At 42.5% G+C, this 19,512-nt stretch overlaps 1 protein-coding gene across 3 annotated transcripts in view; it reads right to left on the bottom strand.

Moving 5' to 3' along the window:
- The window catches only part of TBC1D4 (TBC1 domain family member 4), a 120,108-nt gene that overhangs the window by 48,341 nt on the left and 52,255 nt on the right, over window positions 1-19,512 (bottom strand). For 2 of the 3 annotated variants that reach the window (XM_048493012.1, XM_048493013.1), the window contains exons 2-8: window positions 16,310-16,915; window positions 14,529-14,618; window positions 11,536-11,640; window positions 9,498-9,630; window positions 5,820-5,911; window positions 5,410-5,520; window positions 1,484-1,606 (exon numbers count right to left, since the gene is read on the bottom strand). In XM_048493012.1, coding sequence (XP_048348969.1) covers window positions 1,484-1,606; window positions 5,410-5,520; window positions 5,820-5,911; window positions 9,498-9,630; window positions 11,536-11,640; window positions 14,529-14,618; window positions 16,310-16,915 — 1,260 coding nt within the window. The remainder of the gene's footprint in view (window positions 1-1,483; window positions 1,607-5,409; window positions 5,521-5,819; window positions 5,912-9,497; window positions 9,631-11,535; window positions 11,641-14,528; window positions 14,619-16,309; window positions 16,916-19,512) is intronic. The other variant, XM_048493015.1, reaches the window with a different exon arrangement.

The raw sequence follows: 19,512 nt of genomic DNA, 5'->3' as shown, positions 1-19,512 counted from the left end.
GATGATTTTCAATGCAGAAAAAGAATATCATGACTAAAAGAAGAAACATTTAGAGCAGTGGTGGCGAACCTATGGCACGGGTGCCAGAGGTGGAACTCAGAGCCCGCTCTGTGGACATGCGCACAGAGTGCCCCCACACATCTAGGCTGGCCTGGGCCGCTGGGCTCGATTATTAGCATTAAACCTAAGACCTAGTTTTGGGGAAGAAGTGTAGGTAACCCTCTTAAGCGCTGTTAAACCCCACTGATTTTCATGAGAAGAACTGAAGCGCAATCCTTTACCTGGGAGTAAGCTCAGTTGCTGGCAATGGGGCTTGCTTCTGAGTAAACCCTCCTGGGGTCATGATTCACCCATTGGAAGAGTTGCACAGTTGCTCCAAAGCAAAGCCACCGACTACCACCAAGCTTACTCCCAAGTAACGCATGCCTCTGAGCCAACCATTTTTTCTAAACTAAAACCTCAGTATTCAGATTAAATTGCCGTGTTGGCACTTTGTGATAAATAAGTGGGTTTGGGTTGCAATTTGGGCACTCGGTCTCGAAAAGGTTCACTATCACTGATTTAGAGTATTCCTTATTTTCACACAACTGAGAACAAAGGAGCCCAATTATTTTTATTTATTTATGTTTTATCTTTTAGACAAAGGTGAGCTTTTCAAGCTGAGTATTAATTTATTCTATATGTACTTTATTTATGGTCTTTTTTCAATCTGCTCATGAAATGAAGTCTTTCTCAGCGCACCAAACAACAATTCATAAAAGACTCTGGATTTTACAGTAGGCATTAATCGATGCTTCCTTTAGATGGCCAAAATGTGCTTACCATTCGTACTACATTTTTCAAATACCAAGAATTTTAGCTAGGCATGTGCCAACAGCAAGAGACAGATACTGCATTTATGAGATCTGAGGTTGAATGCAGGTTATATTTATTCAACTAAAAAACAATCCCCAATCCCTGGCACAAAACTGCAGTCGAGCTATTTGCTTTCCATAAAGGCTCAGAACTGTTAAACACACGTATAGATATGGGAATCTTGATTTTGTTCCTTGGTTTGTTTTATAAATAAAGTGGTTTAAAATGGGGAGCAGGTGTTTCCCTCACTCTCCCCTTCCTGCCAAGGGAGAGAAAAAGTCCGGAGTTTCCGGGAGACTGCTGTGCGGAGGGGGATCAGGCTGAGGGAGAAAATCCCTCGGCAAATGATATAATAAAATGTACAAACCACACTGTTTTGTCAACACAAATTAGTTCTAATTCTAGTAGTAGCTGTTGCATGCAAGGCAATTTTGAGATTAATTTGCATACTCTATCGCTCAACTGCAATTTCGGTTTGTGTGATGGATTTAGGAAGGCCCGAGGCCAAAAAACAGGTGCCAGCTCCTCCTATTTAACCGGCAAATAAGAAGCTAATGAAAGATCTAATAGGAGATGACAATATTATTGTCAATTATATCTTTAAAAACATGAGGCTCACTAATCTTACCCTTGAGAAAATGTTTTCCAGAGAACTAGTCAAAGATTTCTTGGCCTTGTTTTTCAGAACATCAAGTTTGAACCTGCCGCCACTCGCTGCAGTCTCGGTGACTGAGTTGTTGCAGGTACTCTGCTAAAGCAAAAGCAAGAATGCACACTCACATTGATCAATATAGCCAACTGAAGACACCCAACACCCAACACCGAACATAACCCACATTCACAGTACTAACAAAGCAAGTAAGTGGGGTATGCTTCTCAGTCTCCTTTTTGAGAGACTTGGGCACTTCCGCACATGCAGAATAATGCACTTTCACTCTACTTTCAATGCATCTTGCAGCTGGATTTTACTGTGCAAAACAGCAAAATCCACTTCCAAACAATTGTGAAAATGGATTGAAAGTGCATTATTCTGCATGTGCGGAAGTGCCCTAAAATGTCATGCCTAAATCTTTGCTAGGCTAGTTTCCCTGTCTACTCTAAATTGTACAGGGGAAAAAAAAATAAAGGCCGGGGTTTAATACGGTTCACAGGGAACTAATACAGTTCAGCTGCTAAAAGACTAAGCCGGAGCGAGAAGTTCATGGTTTAAAATTTGGACTCACAGGATGACCTTTAGCAGGCTGCTACTCTGTCACAGAGCTGGATAAATGTTTCACATTTCATGTTCCAAGCAAACATAGAAACTTAATACACATGAAGCAGACTTATATTGAATCAGATCATTGGTTCATCAAGATCAGTGCTGGCTACTCAGACTAACAACAGCTCACCAGTATCTCAAAGTTGGTTCCCCCCCCCGCCCCCATCACCTACTGATTCGTCCTGTTAACTGGAAATGCTGGGGACTGAACTTGGGACCTTCTGCACGTAAAGTAAATGATCTGCCACTGAGCCACAGTCCTTCCCAGGAACATTTCAACAACTGAACGCCTAGTTTACTGGGGTCTGTTGCACAATCCCGTTCTCCCAGAAGTAGCTCCCTGAATGAAGAGTACTATGGCGTACTCCGCACGGTACAAATATAATGCCTTCAGGACATTATATGTAGCATTTGAGGGAAGAACTTCATACAGGTCTCTTCCCCAAAACAACTCAGGCCTGTCAACTCAGGAGCAGCAGTGGTGTAATGGTTAAAAGCGATGTACTCTAATCTGGAGGAACTGGGTTTGATTCCACGCTCTGCCACTTGAGCTGTGGAGGCTTATCTGGGAAATTCAGCCAGCTGGGTGACCTTGGGCTAGTCACAGTTCTTCGGAGCTCTCTCAGCCCCACCTACCTCACAGGGTGTTTGTTGTGAGGGGGGAAAAGAAAGGAGTTTGTAAGCCCACTTGAGTCTCCTTACAGGAGAAAAAGGGGGGATATAAATCCAACTCTTCTTCTTCTTCATGTTTCTTTTCACCTGGGTTTTACAAAAATTGCTAAACCTGCAATCTTTTTGCAAAATCCCGGATTGAAGCCATTCTCATGCGAACACAGCAAGCAGGACTCACTTTATTTTACTCCCAGCCACCCTTTCACTTTTGCTTCCACTGCCCTCTGCCATTTCAGGGAGAATCTGCCCGCCTGCCATTCTGTAGAGTTCGCCCAGAATGTTGTAGGTTGATTCTATCAGCACCAGCCATTTCACAAGTCCGCCAAGCATGTTTTTTCTCTGTGGCAGTATGTATGATCGACATTTCACTCATAGATCTATAGCAGTGGTGGTGAACCTTTGGCACTCCAGATGTTATGGACTACAATTTCCATCAGCCCCTGCCAGCATGGCCAATTGGCCATGCTGGAAGGGGCTGATGGGAATTGTAGTCCATAACATCTGGAGTGCCAAAGGTTCACCACCAAGGATCTATAGCAACATGGTCATTATTGCCTGACCATTGCAGGAAAGTCGCCCGCCCCCCGTTAAAAATTTGGTGGGTTGAACATACAAAGCTATGCAGGTGCAGCCAATCAGATTGTGGGGCAATTGGCATGCCTGAGGGGGTTCATTTCTGTATGCCTTTGCAGCTATGGACGTGTTCTAAACAAAAATTCTAAAAAAGAAAAGCGTTTTCACGTGAAAGCACGAAAATAACCCAAATTGTTTTTGTGGGCTCAAATTGCGAATGGGGAAAAGGAAAATGGGTCCATTTCTTACAACTACAACTCATTACACATGTGCTCTGCAGAACCCACCTGTGATCTCTGTGAATGCCTTGCAATTGTGAAACTCGGTCCCAATGGAGGTCCACTTATTCTCTTGACATAAGTAGTGGAGGCTGCAGAAACTGTCACTTGGCGTGGGGAATATGTGTGATTTGAAACTCAAACTTGCTTTCACTGTTTTTTTTTTGTTTTGAAATTTTAATAGCTTTTTGCATTTTATGGTGCAACATTTCGGATTCTAGATTCTCAACAGGTGCCTCCAGCATCTTGCAATCAAAGGGGAGTTATACTATTACCCATTAAAATATTGAAAAAAACAGAACAGCAATTAAATATTCTTATAACATAAAATAGCCCAAGGCTCTGAAATTACATATAAAGAAATGGTTTCTATTCAACCCATTAAGTATTAAATTCATTCTTTTCCAGGGTGAATGAACACAGAAACGTGTTGATTTCAATATAAAAGGACAACTCAGCTGACACTGTAAACTGTAGCGGAAAGATCTCTACCAGTAGCAACAAATGAGTGGTTGTTCACTTCAATCTGAGCAATGTTCTCTCAAAAGCCTGCCCCATAATGGAAGACAGTGCCATCAAGTCACATGATGGTGACCTCATAGATTTTAAAGGCATGAAATGTTCAGAAGTAGTTTGCCATTGCCTGCCTTTGTGTAGCAACCTCTGACTTGCCTGGTGGGCTTCTGAGATGACAATATCAAGCCTTTCAGGTCAGGGCTAAGGAAACATCTAGGCCAGGGGTCTGCAACCTGTGGCTCTCCAGATGTTCATGGACTACAATTCCCATCAGTCCCTGCCAGCATGGCAAATTGAGGCTGATGGGATTTGTAGTCCATAAACATTTGGAGAGCCACAGGTTGCAGACCCCTGATCTAGGCATTAAGCAGGCTTGAATTGCAATGTGCCGATGTTAAAGTAATGGATTCTGCGTGCCCCGCACCACATACCCCATCACTCCAATGTGTCTTCCAGCATTATTTAATGGTAGAAGAGAACTTGACATGGTTGATTACAATCTTTTGGCTCACCACCTCGCTGATGCTGGAATTTAGAGTACAGCCTTAAAATGGTTGGCCTCGTTTCTCCAGGACCAGCAGGTGACACATGGGTGGGGACATCCTGGAGGGATTTGGTGGTGGTATGCTGCAAAGAACTACCCTCTTTCCAGTGTTGTTTAATATCTACTTGCAGCTCCTAGCACAGCTTGTTTGGAGCTTTGGGCTGAGCTGTTACCAGTATGCTGATGTTCTGTTGATGGATGGCCAGCTGGAGAGAGGGGTTGCAGAAACTTATTGCCTGTGGAGAACACTCGGGTGGTCCCTGACCCCAGGAACATGTGATTGGTCTTGACCAGAACCAGGGTCTCCTCTGCCCTGGCTCCAGCATGATGGAACTCTCTGTCAGCTGACACCAGGGCCTGTAAGACAGAGGTGTTCCACCGAGACTTTGGTTGAGGCCACTTGTATGTCCCAATGTCCTTTGCCAGGCTTCCTACAATAGTGAACCATCAGTTTGCGTCTTGTCACTCTGTATTACCCCTCTTGAGACTACTCCCATATTCGGACAATTCTTAAATTACAGCTGAGCCGGGTAGCTTCCCATAGCTTGTACTGCTCTTGCCATCTTGAGTTTTCAATGATATGTATGAATAGTGGACTTTATGTATTAATAAAATGTTATTTGTACTTCACCTTGAGCACGACTTCAGTCAGGGAAGGCGGAATACAAATTTAATAAAAAAAACTTTTTTTAAAAAAATAAAGGTTTTACCACTGGTGCCTCGCCAATGTGCACATGCGTCTTTTGTTTTGTTTCACACAACTGTCGCAGGTGTAAGATCACAAGCTCATTTTCCTCCTGGTCACTAACAGGCTTCATTTTCTGCCAAGAGAGAAAGTCATCAGATTCATTCATAAACTGTGACATTTCCAATTCAGCTCAGTTAGATTTTTAAGTGACAATAGACTACGTATACACTTTTATCATCTCTGGGTTATTATAACACAAGTTAAGAACCAACATAGCAGGCAATTACGAATGACTGTGAAACCGAATGATCTCTCACAGAATGGGGGCAGACAGGGCAATAGAATGCTTTTGAGTCTTGCAGTCTTCGATCTAGTAACTTGATTCTGTTTTCATTTCCCAAGCAAAGAATGTCAACCAATTCCATTTATTACCTGGACACGCTCAAAGATGTCAGCTTGCTCATTGTCACTGAGCGCTGACAAATGTCTCTGAATCACAAGCTTCGCTCTTGGTGGGTAAAGACCTTGTAGAAAGAAAGAGAGAAGAGAGACTTTCAAACAACCTGCTCTGCATCTGTGAGCAGAAGTCCCATTCATTCAACATGCATCACTTTTTGCTAGCAGAGTGTTGTGTATCACCAAATACAAAGCTTTAAACTGAAAATCTGACAGTCAGTTCATAGCCTGTTAATTCATGTTAGAGTTAGACCATCAAGAAAGTCAGCCTTTATATAAAACACGAACTCCATTTTCAGTCTCTTGCTCCATCCCTGGCTACCAGTTGAATTCTGGATCATCTTCAAGGTTTTGGTGTTAACCTTTAAGGCCTTGAGTGCTGTGGGACTTTTGTACCTTTGGGACCACGTCTTCCTATATGGCTTATGGAGGGCACTTTGCTACTCTGGTAGTAACCTTCTGGTGGTTTCTGGCCCCCAAGGACATCGGGCAGGCGTCAACCAAAGCCAGGGCCATTGGGGGTCTGTCCCTGGCCTGGTGGAACTCCTGATCATCGAACATCAGGGCCCTGCGGGTTCTTAATCAGTTCTGCAGGGCCTGTGAGATGCAGATGTTCCACCAGGCCTTAGGCTGAGGCAGCTATGGGTTCATTCCACCTTGCTGGCCTCACAATCTTGTCCCCGTCCTCCCCAGGCCTGACAGTGCCAACAAGTACTATATTTGGGACCTCTGTACTAGCCGATCAGCTATTACAAAGCAAAGCAAAAACTTTCTGCTTATAACATTGCTAGAAACTAGGAAGCTGAAACTGTTGCTGTTTGCCTTCATATAGTCTGCAATTAAACTGAGGGCTATGAGGACACAAGAGGCCACATCCATTTGCTGCTTGGTCACCAGAGGGCGCTGAAATATCTAAGTACTTGCTATTGTGATGATAACATCTACAGTTCTAGGAGCAAATTAAATCAGAGAGCGAAAGTGAATCTTTGCTTTCCCTGCCAACCACAGCACCGCAATCCAGGTACAGACATGTCATCCCAGTGCAAACAACAACTCAATCAAGCCTTTATTGGCACAGTAAACAATAAATATAGCAAGACAAAACTGGTAAAAAACATGAATACACAGAGCAAAGAATAAAACGTTAAGTAAAAAATTGCTGCTGGCTTTTGATCATTTCCAAGAGGAAGTTTGCCACTATCACACAGAAGGAAGGATCTGGATTATTCAGCAAGTAGCGTAATCTAAATAAATCAGGGAGATCAGTTGAGGATAAGGGAGTAAGATTCACATACTTGGATCCGAATTCCTTAAATCTGGGATAGTATAATTGGTGGGCCAAAGATTCGACTAAGCCAGAATTACACAGGAACAATCTACTAGACATTTCTTGATTGTTAAATCTACCATGTAACAAGGCAGAGGGCATAACATTAAACCTAGCAAGGATTATAGGAACAACAACTCTCTAAGTTCTCCTTGAAGATTTGTACCATACAGCAGGTACTGTCATTCGTCAGTTAAATAACCTCCTGTGCTCCACACAGGATATATATTCTGCCCCCCACCCCCAAAAAAGCCCCATTTACGTTTATTTGAAATGTATCCGTTGAGCCTTCAAGAAAAATCTCTGATACCTAAGAGGGAAAAGTGAAAGAAAGGGAGGGAGAAGAAGAGTTTGATTTATATCCCCCCTTTCTCTCCTGTAGGAGACTCAAAGGGGTTGACAATCTCCTTTCCCTTCCCCCCTCACAACAAACACCCTGTGAGGTGGATGAGGCTGAGAGAGCTCCGAAGAACTGTGACTAGCCCAAGGTCACCCAGCTGGCGTGTGTTGGAGTATACAGGCTAATATGAATGCCCCAGATAAGCCTCCACAGCTCAAGCGGCAGAGCGGGGAATCAAACCCAGTTCCTCCCGATTAGAGTACACCTGCTCTTAACCACTTCAGGAGGGAGGGAGAATTTTCACTGCAACTTAGTCACAAATAGAGATTTTATCAGACCTTTCTAAAGTGTAATTCCACAGAGTAGTACACAAGAAAAGGCCTTCAGATATGCTAATCTAATCTCGCCTTGTGTGTTTTGCAGTCAGGCCTTTCCTCCAAGTCTCCAGTGAAAACAATGAAGTTATAAGTCAACACTGTCACCATCATAGTATCTTCCATGTTATGATTACAATTGAAATGTGGTATAGTTTTGGTCACCTCAATATTTAAAAGAGAGAAAGAGATCTTTTATTAGTCTGGGGGAAGGCTGGAGCTGCCCCTAGACTTTTCCGGGCCTGGAGATTGACAGGTTCCTGGAGATTGACAGGTTCCTGGAGATTGACAGGTTTGTCATTACAGGGCAGGCAGCAACTTTAAACATACACCAACCAGGCCAGCCTTTGATTAGCGCTGTAGAGGCTTTGGGAAAAGTGCTTGCATTTTCACTGTGCAAGGAGAGCCCAGCCAAGTCCGATCCCTAATGTGTGGTACGTGCAAAGAGGAAGAAGCGTGAGAATGTAAAGGGGGAAGCAAGGGCGCCGGGGCTCTTGCAATGGGAGAGCAATTTTGCACTGACTAACTTTGGAGAAGGAGGGGGAATGCATCAATCTGGAGTACAAACTGCCTGAGCACAAGGCGCAGCTTTGCTTTCTCACCCTAGAGGTTTTAGCCGGGTGAGCGTGAGCTGGCATCACAGTTGTCTCCCGGCATGAGAGCAAACAAAATGGGCCAGGCAGGTTTCAAGTGGGGCTCTTTTGCAGGGCTCTGGTTTTTAATTTGATTTTTGAGTAACAGCAGCAGGGGAAGGCAGATCTTCTGCAGTGGAAAAATTGGGTGAAAACACAGATCCAGAACCTCAGTTGTGCTTCATAATGCTGGGGGCGGGGGTAGGGATGTTGAGTGGAGGTTGGTAGTGTAGACACGTGCTGATGTCCAGGCTGGAAGGTTACTCGATGTGAGGTCTTGGTGAGGTCCAGGAAGTGGTGGTGGATGAATTCAAAAATCTCCTGAGACCTTTTGGTGAGACAGAGTATAGGCACTAATAAGTTTCTGCAACCCCTCTCTCCAGTTCTGGCATTCTGCAAGCTCTGACCGGTTTAGAAACGTTCACAACAGATAGGGAAGCTTCACAGGAAAGGGGCAGACACCCCTGATCCCCACACTATTTTTAGAGGGGAAAAAAGAAACTGACCAAGAGCATCTTGTAGCATCTTGCTTACGAGGAGTATTAATATCGAATGCCAACTACAGGAATGCCAACTGCCTTCACGCCTTGCTCAAGGACTTCTAGGAAATATCTACCGGACCATTTTAGGAAACAAGATGTTGGATCAGATCAGGGATTCCCAACCTTGTTGAATCTGTGGGCATGACTGGGATTATGAGAACAGGGAGTAGGCACCACCAAAAAATAGCTGACAGGCTAATCTCAAAGTGTTTTAGGAGGTCTGGTATATGTCTTATTGGGAAAAAAGTATAAAGGGACTTCCAAAATCATGTATGGGCGTCTACTCAATTCTGGACCAAATACAGAAAACAATGCCCTTCAAGGGTTTATACCTGAGGTCTTGTTGCACCCAAACATTCACACACAAAACTCCACTGAACCCGGGAAAAGCAATCTGGTTCAGCTTTAAGCAAGCAAATAACGAAAGGACTGCAGCTACCTTCAATTCTTTCACAGAGTTTATGTAAGGAGTGCATCGGACAAGCTTCGCACAGTTTAATCTGAGTCTTGGCGTTCTGGAGAGCGGCAGCGGTACTAAAAGCTTGTTTGAGAGTGAGCATTACCTCATCAACCTGAAAAGGAAGACGGAACGCAAAATGTTAAACCGACATATTTTACCACCAATTATACCATATTTTTTTAAAGTGTATCCTAAGTTCAGAGTCTGAAACTAAACAGCATGATTTCAAATCAGAATTCAAGGACACAACATGCTTTAGGATACTGAGTTCCCTGTCAAGCCAAGGGGGGTCCCCACAGGAGAATTTCCCGGAATGCCACACACACTGATAATTTGTGACACAAAATCCATACTTGAGGGCATGATTCTATTTCATTCTGGCTTTACTAGCACGAGCTAACAGTTTTGTGACTTAGACAAACTATCCTGCAAGAGCTTAAAAGTTTCTGGTACCCCACACCTTCACAGATGGTAGAGAAACTAACCCTTGAATATTCTGGGATTGGGAGGGACGGAAGAGAAGCCCAAGCCTATTTGTAACCAACTGAAAAACTCGTCAGCCTTTTATTGTATTCAGACGTCAGTCTGGGCTTTGCCCTGACACCCCACAAACAGAAGAGTGAAGATTCCCACACCCTCCCCTCTTTGAGGCGGCCAGGCTTGGCATTCTTCGTGGGGAAACCAGGTCAAAGGTTACACGGTTTCCCCCCTCAACCGGTATAGAAATTCAAATGTATTTCATGCCTCTACATAAAAGCTTTTCAAATGTATGCTTTCCCTTCATATATTTTAAATGAGGAGACTGTGCCATTTAAGGCCCCTAGACCTTGGAGCAGTGGGGTGGGGTGGAGACCCGGAATAAAAATTAGCTTCTTACAGTAGCTTCCAGCTCGCTTTGAACTTCTCTCTTTATATCTGGCCACGCCCCAAAAATGGTAAGGAAAGGAATGAGACTATCTTTGAAGTAAAAAAAAAAAAAGCACAAGCTTGCTGAAAGGTTTTTGGGGCTATGCAATTTTTTTCTTTAAAAAATAATTATTAAATAGTCAGTTAACTGTTCTGTTAAAGCCTTACAGAGCTGATATGAGAATTAGGGACTTTTAAAGTGTTAAAGGGACTTTTGGTTATTTGTTTGCATTTTTTATTTATTTGGGGTCGGTTCTTTATCATCTAAATTTTTTTAAAAAACTTATAAATTTGAAACTGTTGAAAAATTAACACCACCGAATTGCCTAGTAACAACTATACACAGACAAGATGATCTCTGAGGTCATCCCAGGCTCCCAGATCTCATTGTATGGAACGTTCACAGTCCTCTTCATACAGTGGAACAGTTTTCTTCCAAACAGTTTTGAGATATAGGCTAAGATTCTAGGCTCATTCAAGGCAGCTCATCTTCCTTGCAGCTGTGGGAGAGCTCAGATTTTACCAGGTTCCCAAAAATCAATTTGCCCTGAAGGTCAGGGTCAGAGATGTGCAATTTTAAATTATAATGCTTCTGGGACTCCCGCATTCCCACAGGCTGCGGTGCAGACACGAGCAAGGAATCCTGATATCTGCCTTGAGTCTGAGCAAGAAAGGCAAACTAAGTAAACAAATAAGAGCAGTTATTTCAATGCACCTGTCCGTGTGCTGATGGGATGAAGAAAACCAATGACAAAATGATTCAACTGAAATGGCTTCCCAATCCAACAGGCAAAGACTGGTACATGTATTAAGCACAATTGTATAATGGGACATTGTGAATAATTACTACAGAAGTAGGGGAAAGAATAAAAACTAGTCTCCTCTGCTTTTTCTTTCTATGACTCTTATGAAGTGGCCTTCATGCATAAAACAAATCAGGCCTTTTCCTATAAAAGAAAAGCTGTCTTGTAGTTTAAATCTTTACAAACAGGCATATGAAAACTACTCAACTAGCTGAAACCCATAACAGGTTGTGCTGGGTTGAGGGGACGTATATTAAATGCATGTTGAAATCAGCAATAAATTGTAGGAAAAACAGTAATAAACTTACCAAAGACTCATTAGCACACTGGAATACATAGCAAACATACTGATTTATGCCAAGTTCAATAGATTCGCGACAAATAAAACCGAAGTGATCTATGTTTTTTATGCCCTATGGGAAGAGGAGAGGAAAAAAAGAACCAAATGGTGTTTGAGTTTAGTTGATATACATTGGCCAATGGTGGTTTTTCTTCACAAAAGGACCCTTGGCTTGGAACCTGTCAATATTTGATCATTGGATTTAGACCTGATGGCAGCCATTTTGTGGTTGGCTGTGCCGCCACGATGGGTGGTCGTGGCACTGACTCAATGCGCTGAAAACTCCACATGTCTACAGGTTCAGCAAGACTGGAGCCCCTCCATACAGATCTGTGTTTAAAAATACAGCTATCTCATAAAGTAGAGAGAAGAAAATGCAACTGGAGATGAACCTTGTTTTTATCTTGCTTGTTTTAAAGAGAGACCATTGACATGAAAATACCCTATTTAGAGCAAGACAGTACACAGTATGCAACAGCTGAGGTAACAGTTGATTATCTGTATAACCACCAAATACTCTAAAGAATTAGGAAGATTCCACAGCAGTCAGTAAAGAGGGAGGTTTCTTTCTGGTTCATTCTCCTTATCAGATGCCTGTTCTGGGGCCTACAGACAAGGCACCAATACTACAGTCCTTCTAACAGTAAAGACAGGAGGAAAAGGGGACATAGAATCCTCAAGAGCACACATCAACAAGGGGGCTTGTCTTACACACATGGGCTTTGCATTACTTTAGAGAGTCATGTTGTGTATCTTGAGAAAAATCTCCAGTACTGAGATTCCTCTCTGTTGTGGGGCATATAGAAAAATAGAAATTTTCCAGGCCTACCCTTTCCATGGAGGAACGGGAATAGTAGAGTTTTCAGTGTGGTGGACTTATTACTCACCCAAAACAGAAGCGGGTTCAGATATAAATAATAACCATAAATATAAACCAACTCCAATCCTGAAAGGAAATACAACTTGAATGTAATACTGCAATTATAAAGTATCAAGCTTAAAGTGCCATAACTATCAAAACATCACATTAAACATATACCATATGCAAAGATATAGAATATGTATTGACAACCAGAATGGTATACTAGGTCCTGAGTCTATAAACGTCCCCAATATCCCTAGCCCCCAATATGCAAAGCAGAAGTATGAGACTGCCGACCATTCTTTATAAAGCATAATAAATTCTCCTGAAGATAAAACGGTAGTACTGAAACTGACAAGAAAAACTGATGAAGGGGAAAGGCCCTCCCAAAACTAGGATATTTAATCACCAGCAATCTCGTACTTCCGCTTTACATATTGGGAGCTAGGATCTTCTGAGCATGATACTGTGGATGCATATAAACTCACCATTACGATTGTCAGTACATATTTTGTGTCCCTAGTTTTGAATATAATACATATATGTGGTTTATGTATTTAATGTGATATTTTGATGTTATAGTCAGTGGTGGGATCCAAAAATTTTAGTAACAGGTTCCCATGGTGGTGGGATTCAAACTGTGGCGTAGCGCCAATGGGGCGGGGCACGACGGGGGCATGGACCCTCATTAAAAAATCTGAAGTCAAGAGATACTGCAGCCTCCATCAAGTTTATACGAGTAGCTAAAGTAAGAAACAGAGCAGATATTCCAAACAGATCAAAAAGGGTTCTCTTTACATCGCCAGTCAAAAACAGACAGCAAAGAGAGTCACAGAACTAGCACTTACAAAAAGATGAAATTTAAAAGAGGCTTTGTGGCCTGAAGGTGTTATACATGAACACTGTCAGCACAAACCCAGTGTGTCAGCCTGCCAGTTTCTCTTTCATTTTGGTTCACTCCTAGCAGTGTGATTCAACATTCCAGAAAACAAACAACCATTTTTATTGTTCGCCATAGTACAAGGAAATTCACACAGCCGCTTCTGATAGGCAATGCTATACTGATAAAAGTACTGACATTCACGACTTAGATAACTGCACAAAGCTCCACATATACACCTCTCTACACAAAACCTCTCTCCAGTACCATTACAGTCATGAAAAAGCAGTTTCAACTGATGTTATTTTAATCTAGGAAAATGAGAAGTAATGTAATTCCTGAAAAAATCATAAAACTCTTGCGGTTTTTTTGGTTTTTTCTAAAGCAAGACAAGATATGTAGTTAAGCACTGCCTTATGGCATCTCTTACTCAGTTAAAATTCCCAAAATTCCCTACGCTTTGCACCAAGAAGTTTCTTCAGGGGGGTCTTGAGGTGATTTTCCAAAAAGAATACAAGATCAGTAGCCACTGTTTTTAGAAAATCACTGCAAGACTAACAAACTTCCCTGAAGAAGCCTCTTGGTAAAGCATGTAGGGAATTTTGGGAATCTTAACTGAGTAATAAAATATATATTTTACTTTATAATAGAGCCCTGGCCTCTAATTTTCATTTCATTCCAAGACGCCATTTGTTGATGATTTGTAGCCAAAAACCAAACAACGATCAGGGCCAGCATCAAGAAATGCCCTGTCATTCTTAATCTCTTTCTGAGCTATTTCTAAATATTAGATTGAAAACAATTTGTTTTCTCCTTTACGATTGATCCTAGATTGAAACTGCTTGTCTCGTAAGTAGATTAGTTATCAGATCAAAAGTATTCAGTGATAAGAATGGAAAATGTGATTTGGGATATCTAAAATGTTAAAACAGTGTCTGTTAGATTACAGTTAGGTCCTTCTAAGATGGGAGGCACTCAAGAGAGAAAGAACCACTGACCAAAATGCACTCAAAAGGCCTCAAACCGTCCATAGTACAAGATTCCATTTCATACTATGCTGTATGATGTAGAATATACTTTTGAAAGCAGGAAGTACCAGCAACCAAGTAGGCAGAAGGACTCTCTGTGCTTTTCTTTCATTTTCATCATCCATTTTTTTTGCTCTTTAAATGTTAATACTGTTTTCCAAAATGTCTTTTGTCCAGCATTGAATACCTACCTGAGAACATGATGAGATATCTTTAAAGTTCTTCTCCAACACCACAGATTTAGAATCTGGACTGATGAGGTTAATTTCAAATCGTCCAACCTTGAAGAGAAGATTACATGTGACAAGAGATACATGTTTTCCATTTTCTTTATTTCCACTTTTTTAAAAAAAAAATCCAAATGTTTTGGATGAAAGGATTATTTAACAACTTCAATATATAGGGCGTATCAGAAACCATCCAAGGAAACCATCTCTCATGCCAAATGTGGACCAATTCAGGGTGCCCTCAAGTACTTCAAAAAGCAATTTTTGATATAGCTGAAGGAAATCTTCATTTCACCCAGGTTATTTTTGTAGGATTAGCTAGAATTGGGAAGTAGATCATAGTCACACCAATGTGTATCTAGGATACACGGCTCTGCTATATGGTTAATTGACCTCCCTTAATTTCTGGACCCCCTTCTTCCCACTACAATTCCGGCCTTACAAACAACACTCAGCTACCAATGGGCCAGGACATGCCAGGACATGCCTCTTAACACTTCCAATTACTTTCAATATTTTGGACTATTCTCTCCCCTTACCCCCACCAACCTACTGAACATCACCCAGGTTATTTTTGTAGGATTAGCTAGAATTGGGAAGTAGATCATAGTCACACCAATGTGTATCTAAGACTTTCTGCATCAGTGTTCTCCATCTGTAAAATAGATAAATGTTAAAGTTGGGGGTCACCACAACATGAGGAACAGTATTAAAGGGTCACAGCATTAGAAAGGTTGAGAACCACTGTCCTAAGCAGTACTGCAAATCCTGGTTAAGCCGTGGTTAGCACATACCAGGGTTTGGCTTGATGTGTAAACTGAGCCAAGATGAGGCGAGGCCTGGGGAGAACACTCCAAAATGCAGGGCTCATTGCATCTTTGGAGAAAATCTAATCCTGATGTACAGCCTTGATGAGCAGTACTGAGAATACCAATATTTTACCATTTAATATCCAGAAGCAACCCAAGAGTCTAGAATTAATTTGATTTTGAGAAAAGACACATAATAGCAGAACTGTCCCAAGAATTAGAGCTTAAGAGTTAACTCACTAAACAACATTCGATACATGTGCTAATTCTCACTGCCTTTGGTGATACTCCAAAGTGATCAAAGTGCACGATGATGTCAAAGAAACATTTTGTACATTTACGAAAATGCTTCCTGAAATGACATTTTTCAGACTTAGCAAGCCTTCCACCAAGGAAATATCTGCCGAATCCAAGCAACTTATTTCCCCTTTGCACGATTCCATAAACCACACAGATTAGCAACAACAATGAGCAATGTGATAGTAAACTAGTAGTTCACATTGTGAGGTGTTTAAAGCTCTGGTAGACAGTTTGTTCCAGATGGAAGGAATCATGCTCATTGGATCTCAGAAGCTAAGCAGGTCAGTACATATGGGAGACCACCAAGGAAGCATCTGCAGAAGAAGGCAGCGGAAAACCACATCTCTGCTTCTTGCTTGTCTCAAAAGCCCCTTGCTGGGATTACCATGTCATTTGCAACTTGACAACACAACACATGCATAGACAATCTGCTCAGATGCTGTCTGCTGTTGATCAAACAAAAAGGGATTTGCCTGCCCACTATGAGGGGCTAACTAGTCCATGGATTTCCACACACACCCCTCAGTCCTAAACTATACATGTCCTACAAAGAGTTAAGCTAAAGAAAATTAATACACAAATTAATCGGTTTTCTGCCCCCAGGACTATGGATTGCAAATCACATAGAGACAGTACCTGAAACAACATGGTCCTGTTCTTCTCAGAATCAGAGGGCTGGACATGGCTGGGGGCACTTGCATGCCGTCTCCGCGACTGGGTATTTAAGGTGTTGTCATGCACCTTCCTTTGCATAACGCCAGTGACACTGCTGCACCGGGCCCGGAATTCCTGCTGATCATCAAACCCAGAATCCTCCAAAATCCTCTCGGGGAAAGAGTGACGGGAACCAGCCAGGCTCGCCAGGTTAGTCTGACTTCCAACCGTAAACATTGTGACGTGACCACCGCTAGTGGCGTCCGCAGCATCCATCTCCTCGAAGGGACTGTCCAAAGGAGAAGGCGGCGCATCGCCTTCATTCTCAGCAAGGTCCACGCTGGACTCTGAACTGCGTTGCTCGCTTAACAGTTTCAGGCGCTGGCGTTCGTGCTGGTTGAACTTCTCGATGCAGTCATCGATCAGAGTGGAGGGGGCCTTTTTGTGAATCACTGTCACCTTCCCACAGTACAGGACCTCAAATTTCTGGGAGTTGTAGAAGGCATCTTCACTGTCTTTGCTGGGTTTGACGTCCTCCTTGAGGGCTGCTTTGGAAGCTTGTCTTATGCTGCTAATTACATCAGGAACCTTCATGGAAAGAAAAGAGACGGCAAATCTTAATTGAGAAGGCCAAAACTAGCACAAAAGATAAAGAATCACGCAGACAAACTTTATTTCTGTTTTCCCACCTAGATGGAACGGGGGGGGGGGGGACTTTCAAGAGATGATAATGAACACAGCAACAAATCAGGATATATACAAGAACTAAACCTAGAGGGTAGAGACGACTCACTTCCAGCCAATCACCACACACGCACAGCTTGGGGGTGGGATTTACACAGAGAGGTAACAAAAACCACAAACAAAATAGCGGAATGTGGTGGTTATTCAGTCTCTTGCATGCTCACACTTCTCCCTCACTGCTGCATAATTATAGTCACTGAACTGTTTACATCTGGCTGAGGAGGAGCAAGCAAGGGCATTGGCTGCTCCCCATGGGAGGGTTGCGACTGCTAGCGGCTGCAACTGTGCTGTTAACTAATCTGTGGCAATACAGGTATTCAGGAAGAGGAGGAGGAGAGAGCTGGTGACACAGGGCTGAGTAGAGAGGAATCACCCTCCTTGGTGGCTGTCATTAATCCTTATGTGCTAATGCAGGTGTCCAGGAAGATGAGGAAGGAGGTGGTGATGCAGGGCTGAGTAGAGAGGAAAGGCAGGAGGGATCACCCCCCTTGGTGTTAACCCACCAACAGTTTTCTAGAGCCCATTGTATTTGTTCATACAACAGGCTTTCCTATTGTAACAAATAAATTATCATGATTTCAAGAGTCTATCTCACATATTCCCTTTTACCAAAACAGACAAATGCATTTTAAACCATTGATTTATTTTTTAAACAGAACAAATTATAAACGTCCGCATTCAATCACTATCTGAGTTCCTCTCTTTTCCCTGAGTCTTAACAAATCTAGGATCAGACCTGTGCACAGATACAAAACAGCGAGCAATCTTTTGTCCACGCATTACATTTGTTGCACTGGGTCCACCTGCAGCCTAACCTTTGTGAATCTAAAAATATGGCAGAGTTGCTCCATGATGCATTCCTACCACTGTGATGGAACAATTCCACAAAAGCCAGACACTAGCTTGGACCCTGTTCAGAACAAACAAAAAAGAACTTGCAGAAACAAACTTTCTTATCTCTCCACCAAAGCCCTCTGCCCCTGTCCCCACAGTGCCTTCAAGGGTCAGTCGATGCCTGGGAATACTGTAGGCCAAAGCTGTTTTCTGCTATGGGAAAGAAGCATTAGAAGAAATTTGTCCCCCATCATGCTGTTCTGCTGTTGGAAGGGGTCATATGGCTCAGTGGCAGAGCTTCTGGTTTGAATGCAAGTCCCAAATTCAATCCCTTGCATTTCTACTTAGAACATCTGGCAAAAGGTGATTGAGAAACCTCTGCCCAAAACCCTGAGAGCTGATGCTATTCTAAATAGACTATACACTATGATGTACCAGTGGTTTGCTTCATATGTTCATTTATGTTCAAACACCTTTCATCAGCAGGAAATTCCGCAAGGATCTAAAACACAAGGTGATGAGTGGCTCCATATATTAGAAAAATAGGGTAATTGCCCAGAAGGCCTAAAAGCTACTGTTTCATACATCCAAAGTTCCTCCCAGATTATTCTGTAGAATCCCAAAGGGCAGTTCCATGAATACACACCTTCGGGATTGTGACGTCATTTGGAACCGATTTCTATATCCCTTCCTGTTCAAGTGCTTAGGAATGAGCGACTAACATCTTCAACAGCCCAACAAGAACAAAAGAAACCATCACTTAACGATGAGTACCGTACATTCAAAGGTTTCACAGAAAACTCTTGCCGATTTTTCACTTCAAGGAGTATACGGAAAAGGACTATGAGGGGAAGAGCCCAAGGAAGGGAAGAGTTCAGCATACACCCTCTACACCTTCCATTCAGTTGAGGAGACCAATTTTTTGAAATGTGCTACTGCCCCATGTAGCCATTTCTGACGACTGCTGAACTGAGCCACCAAGCCCTCTGAAGATTTCACCCTCCAAAATTTTATAAGAAGAACAACAGTTTGGATTTATACCCCACTGTTCTCAACACTAAGAAGTTTCAAAGTGGCTTACAAACTCCTTCCCTTCCTCTCCCCACAACAGACACTTTGTGAGGTAGGTGGGGTTGAGTGGGTTCTGAAAGAATTGCGACTAGCCCACTGTGACTAGCCCAGGTCATTCAGCAGGCTTCATGTGGGGGAACAGAGAAACAAATCCAGTTCACCAGATTAGAGTCCGCCACTCTTAACCACTACACTGTGCTGGCTTACAACCATTCAGCATGGCAGCCTTCATGGTAACTTGGCATGCACAGGACGATTTTAATACAAGGCCCATTCAAAGCCCAGCTGTTCACACAATTGTACAATGATGTGATAACTATGCTGTCTGCACCCATAACATTTACCATAAATGCTTAGCCATTAATTACATAAATTCCCTGGACCAGGGTATGCATTTCTCTAACTAAGGGGCTTAACTTTTTGAAATATTCCTATCCATCATGATGTTTACAAGGTCGTCTGCTCTACAAACCTCAAAAAATGCATTTTCTGCCATATGCAAATATTACCAAGAAGTTGACTGCTTGACTGTCGAA

This window comes from Sphaerodactylus townsendi, linkage group LG04 (genome assembly GCF_021028975.2).
Source record: "Sphaerodactylus townsendi isolate TG3544 linkage group LG04, MPM_Stown_v2.3, whole genome shotgun sequence".
In the NCBI taxonomy this organism is placed as follows: domain Eukaryota; kingdom Metazoa; phylum Chordata; class Lepidosauria; order Squamata; family Sphaerodactylidae; genus Sphaerodactylus; species Sphaerodactylus townsendi.
Note: the sequence above shows the minus strand (reverse complement) of the source record. Positions and strands in the feature narration are given on the sequence as shown.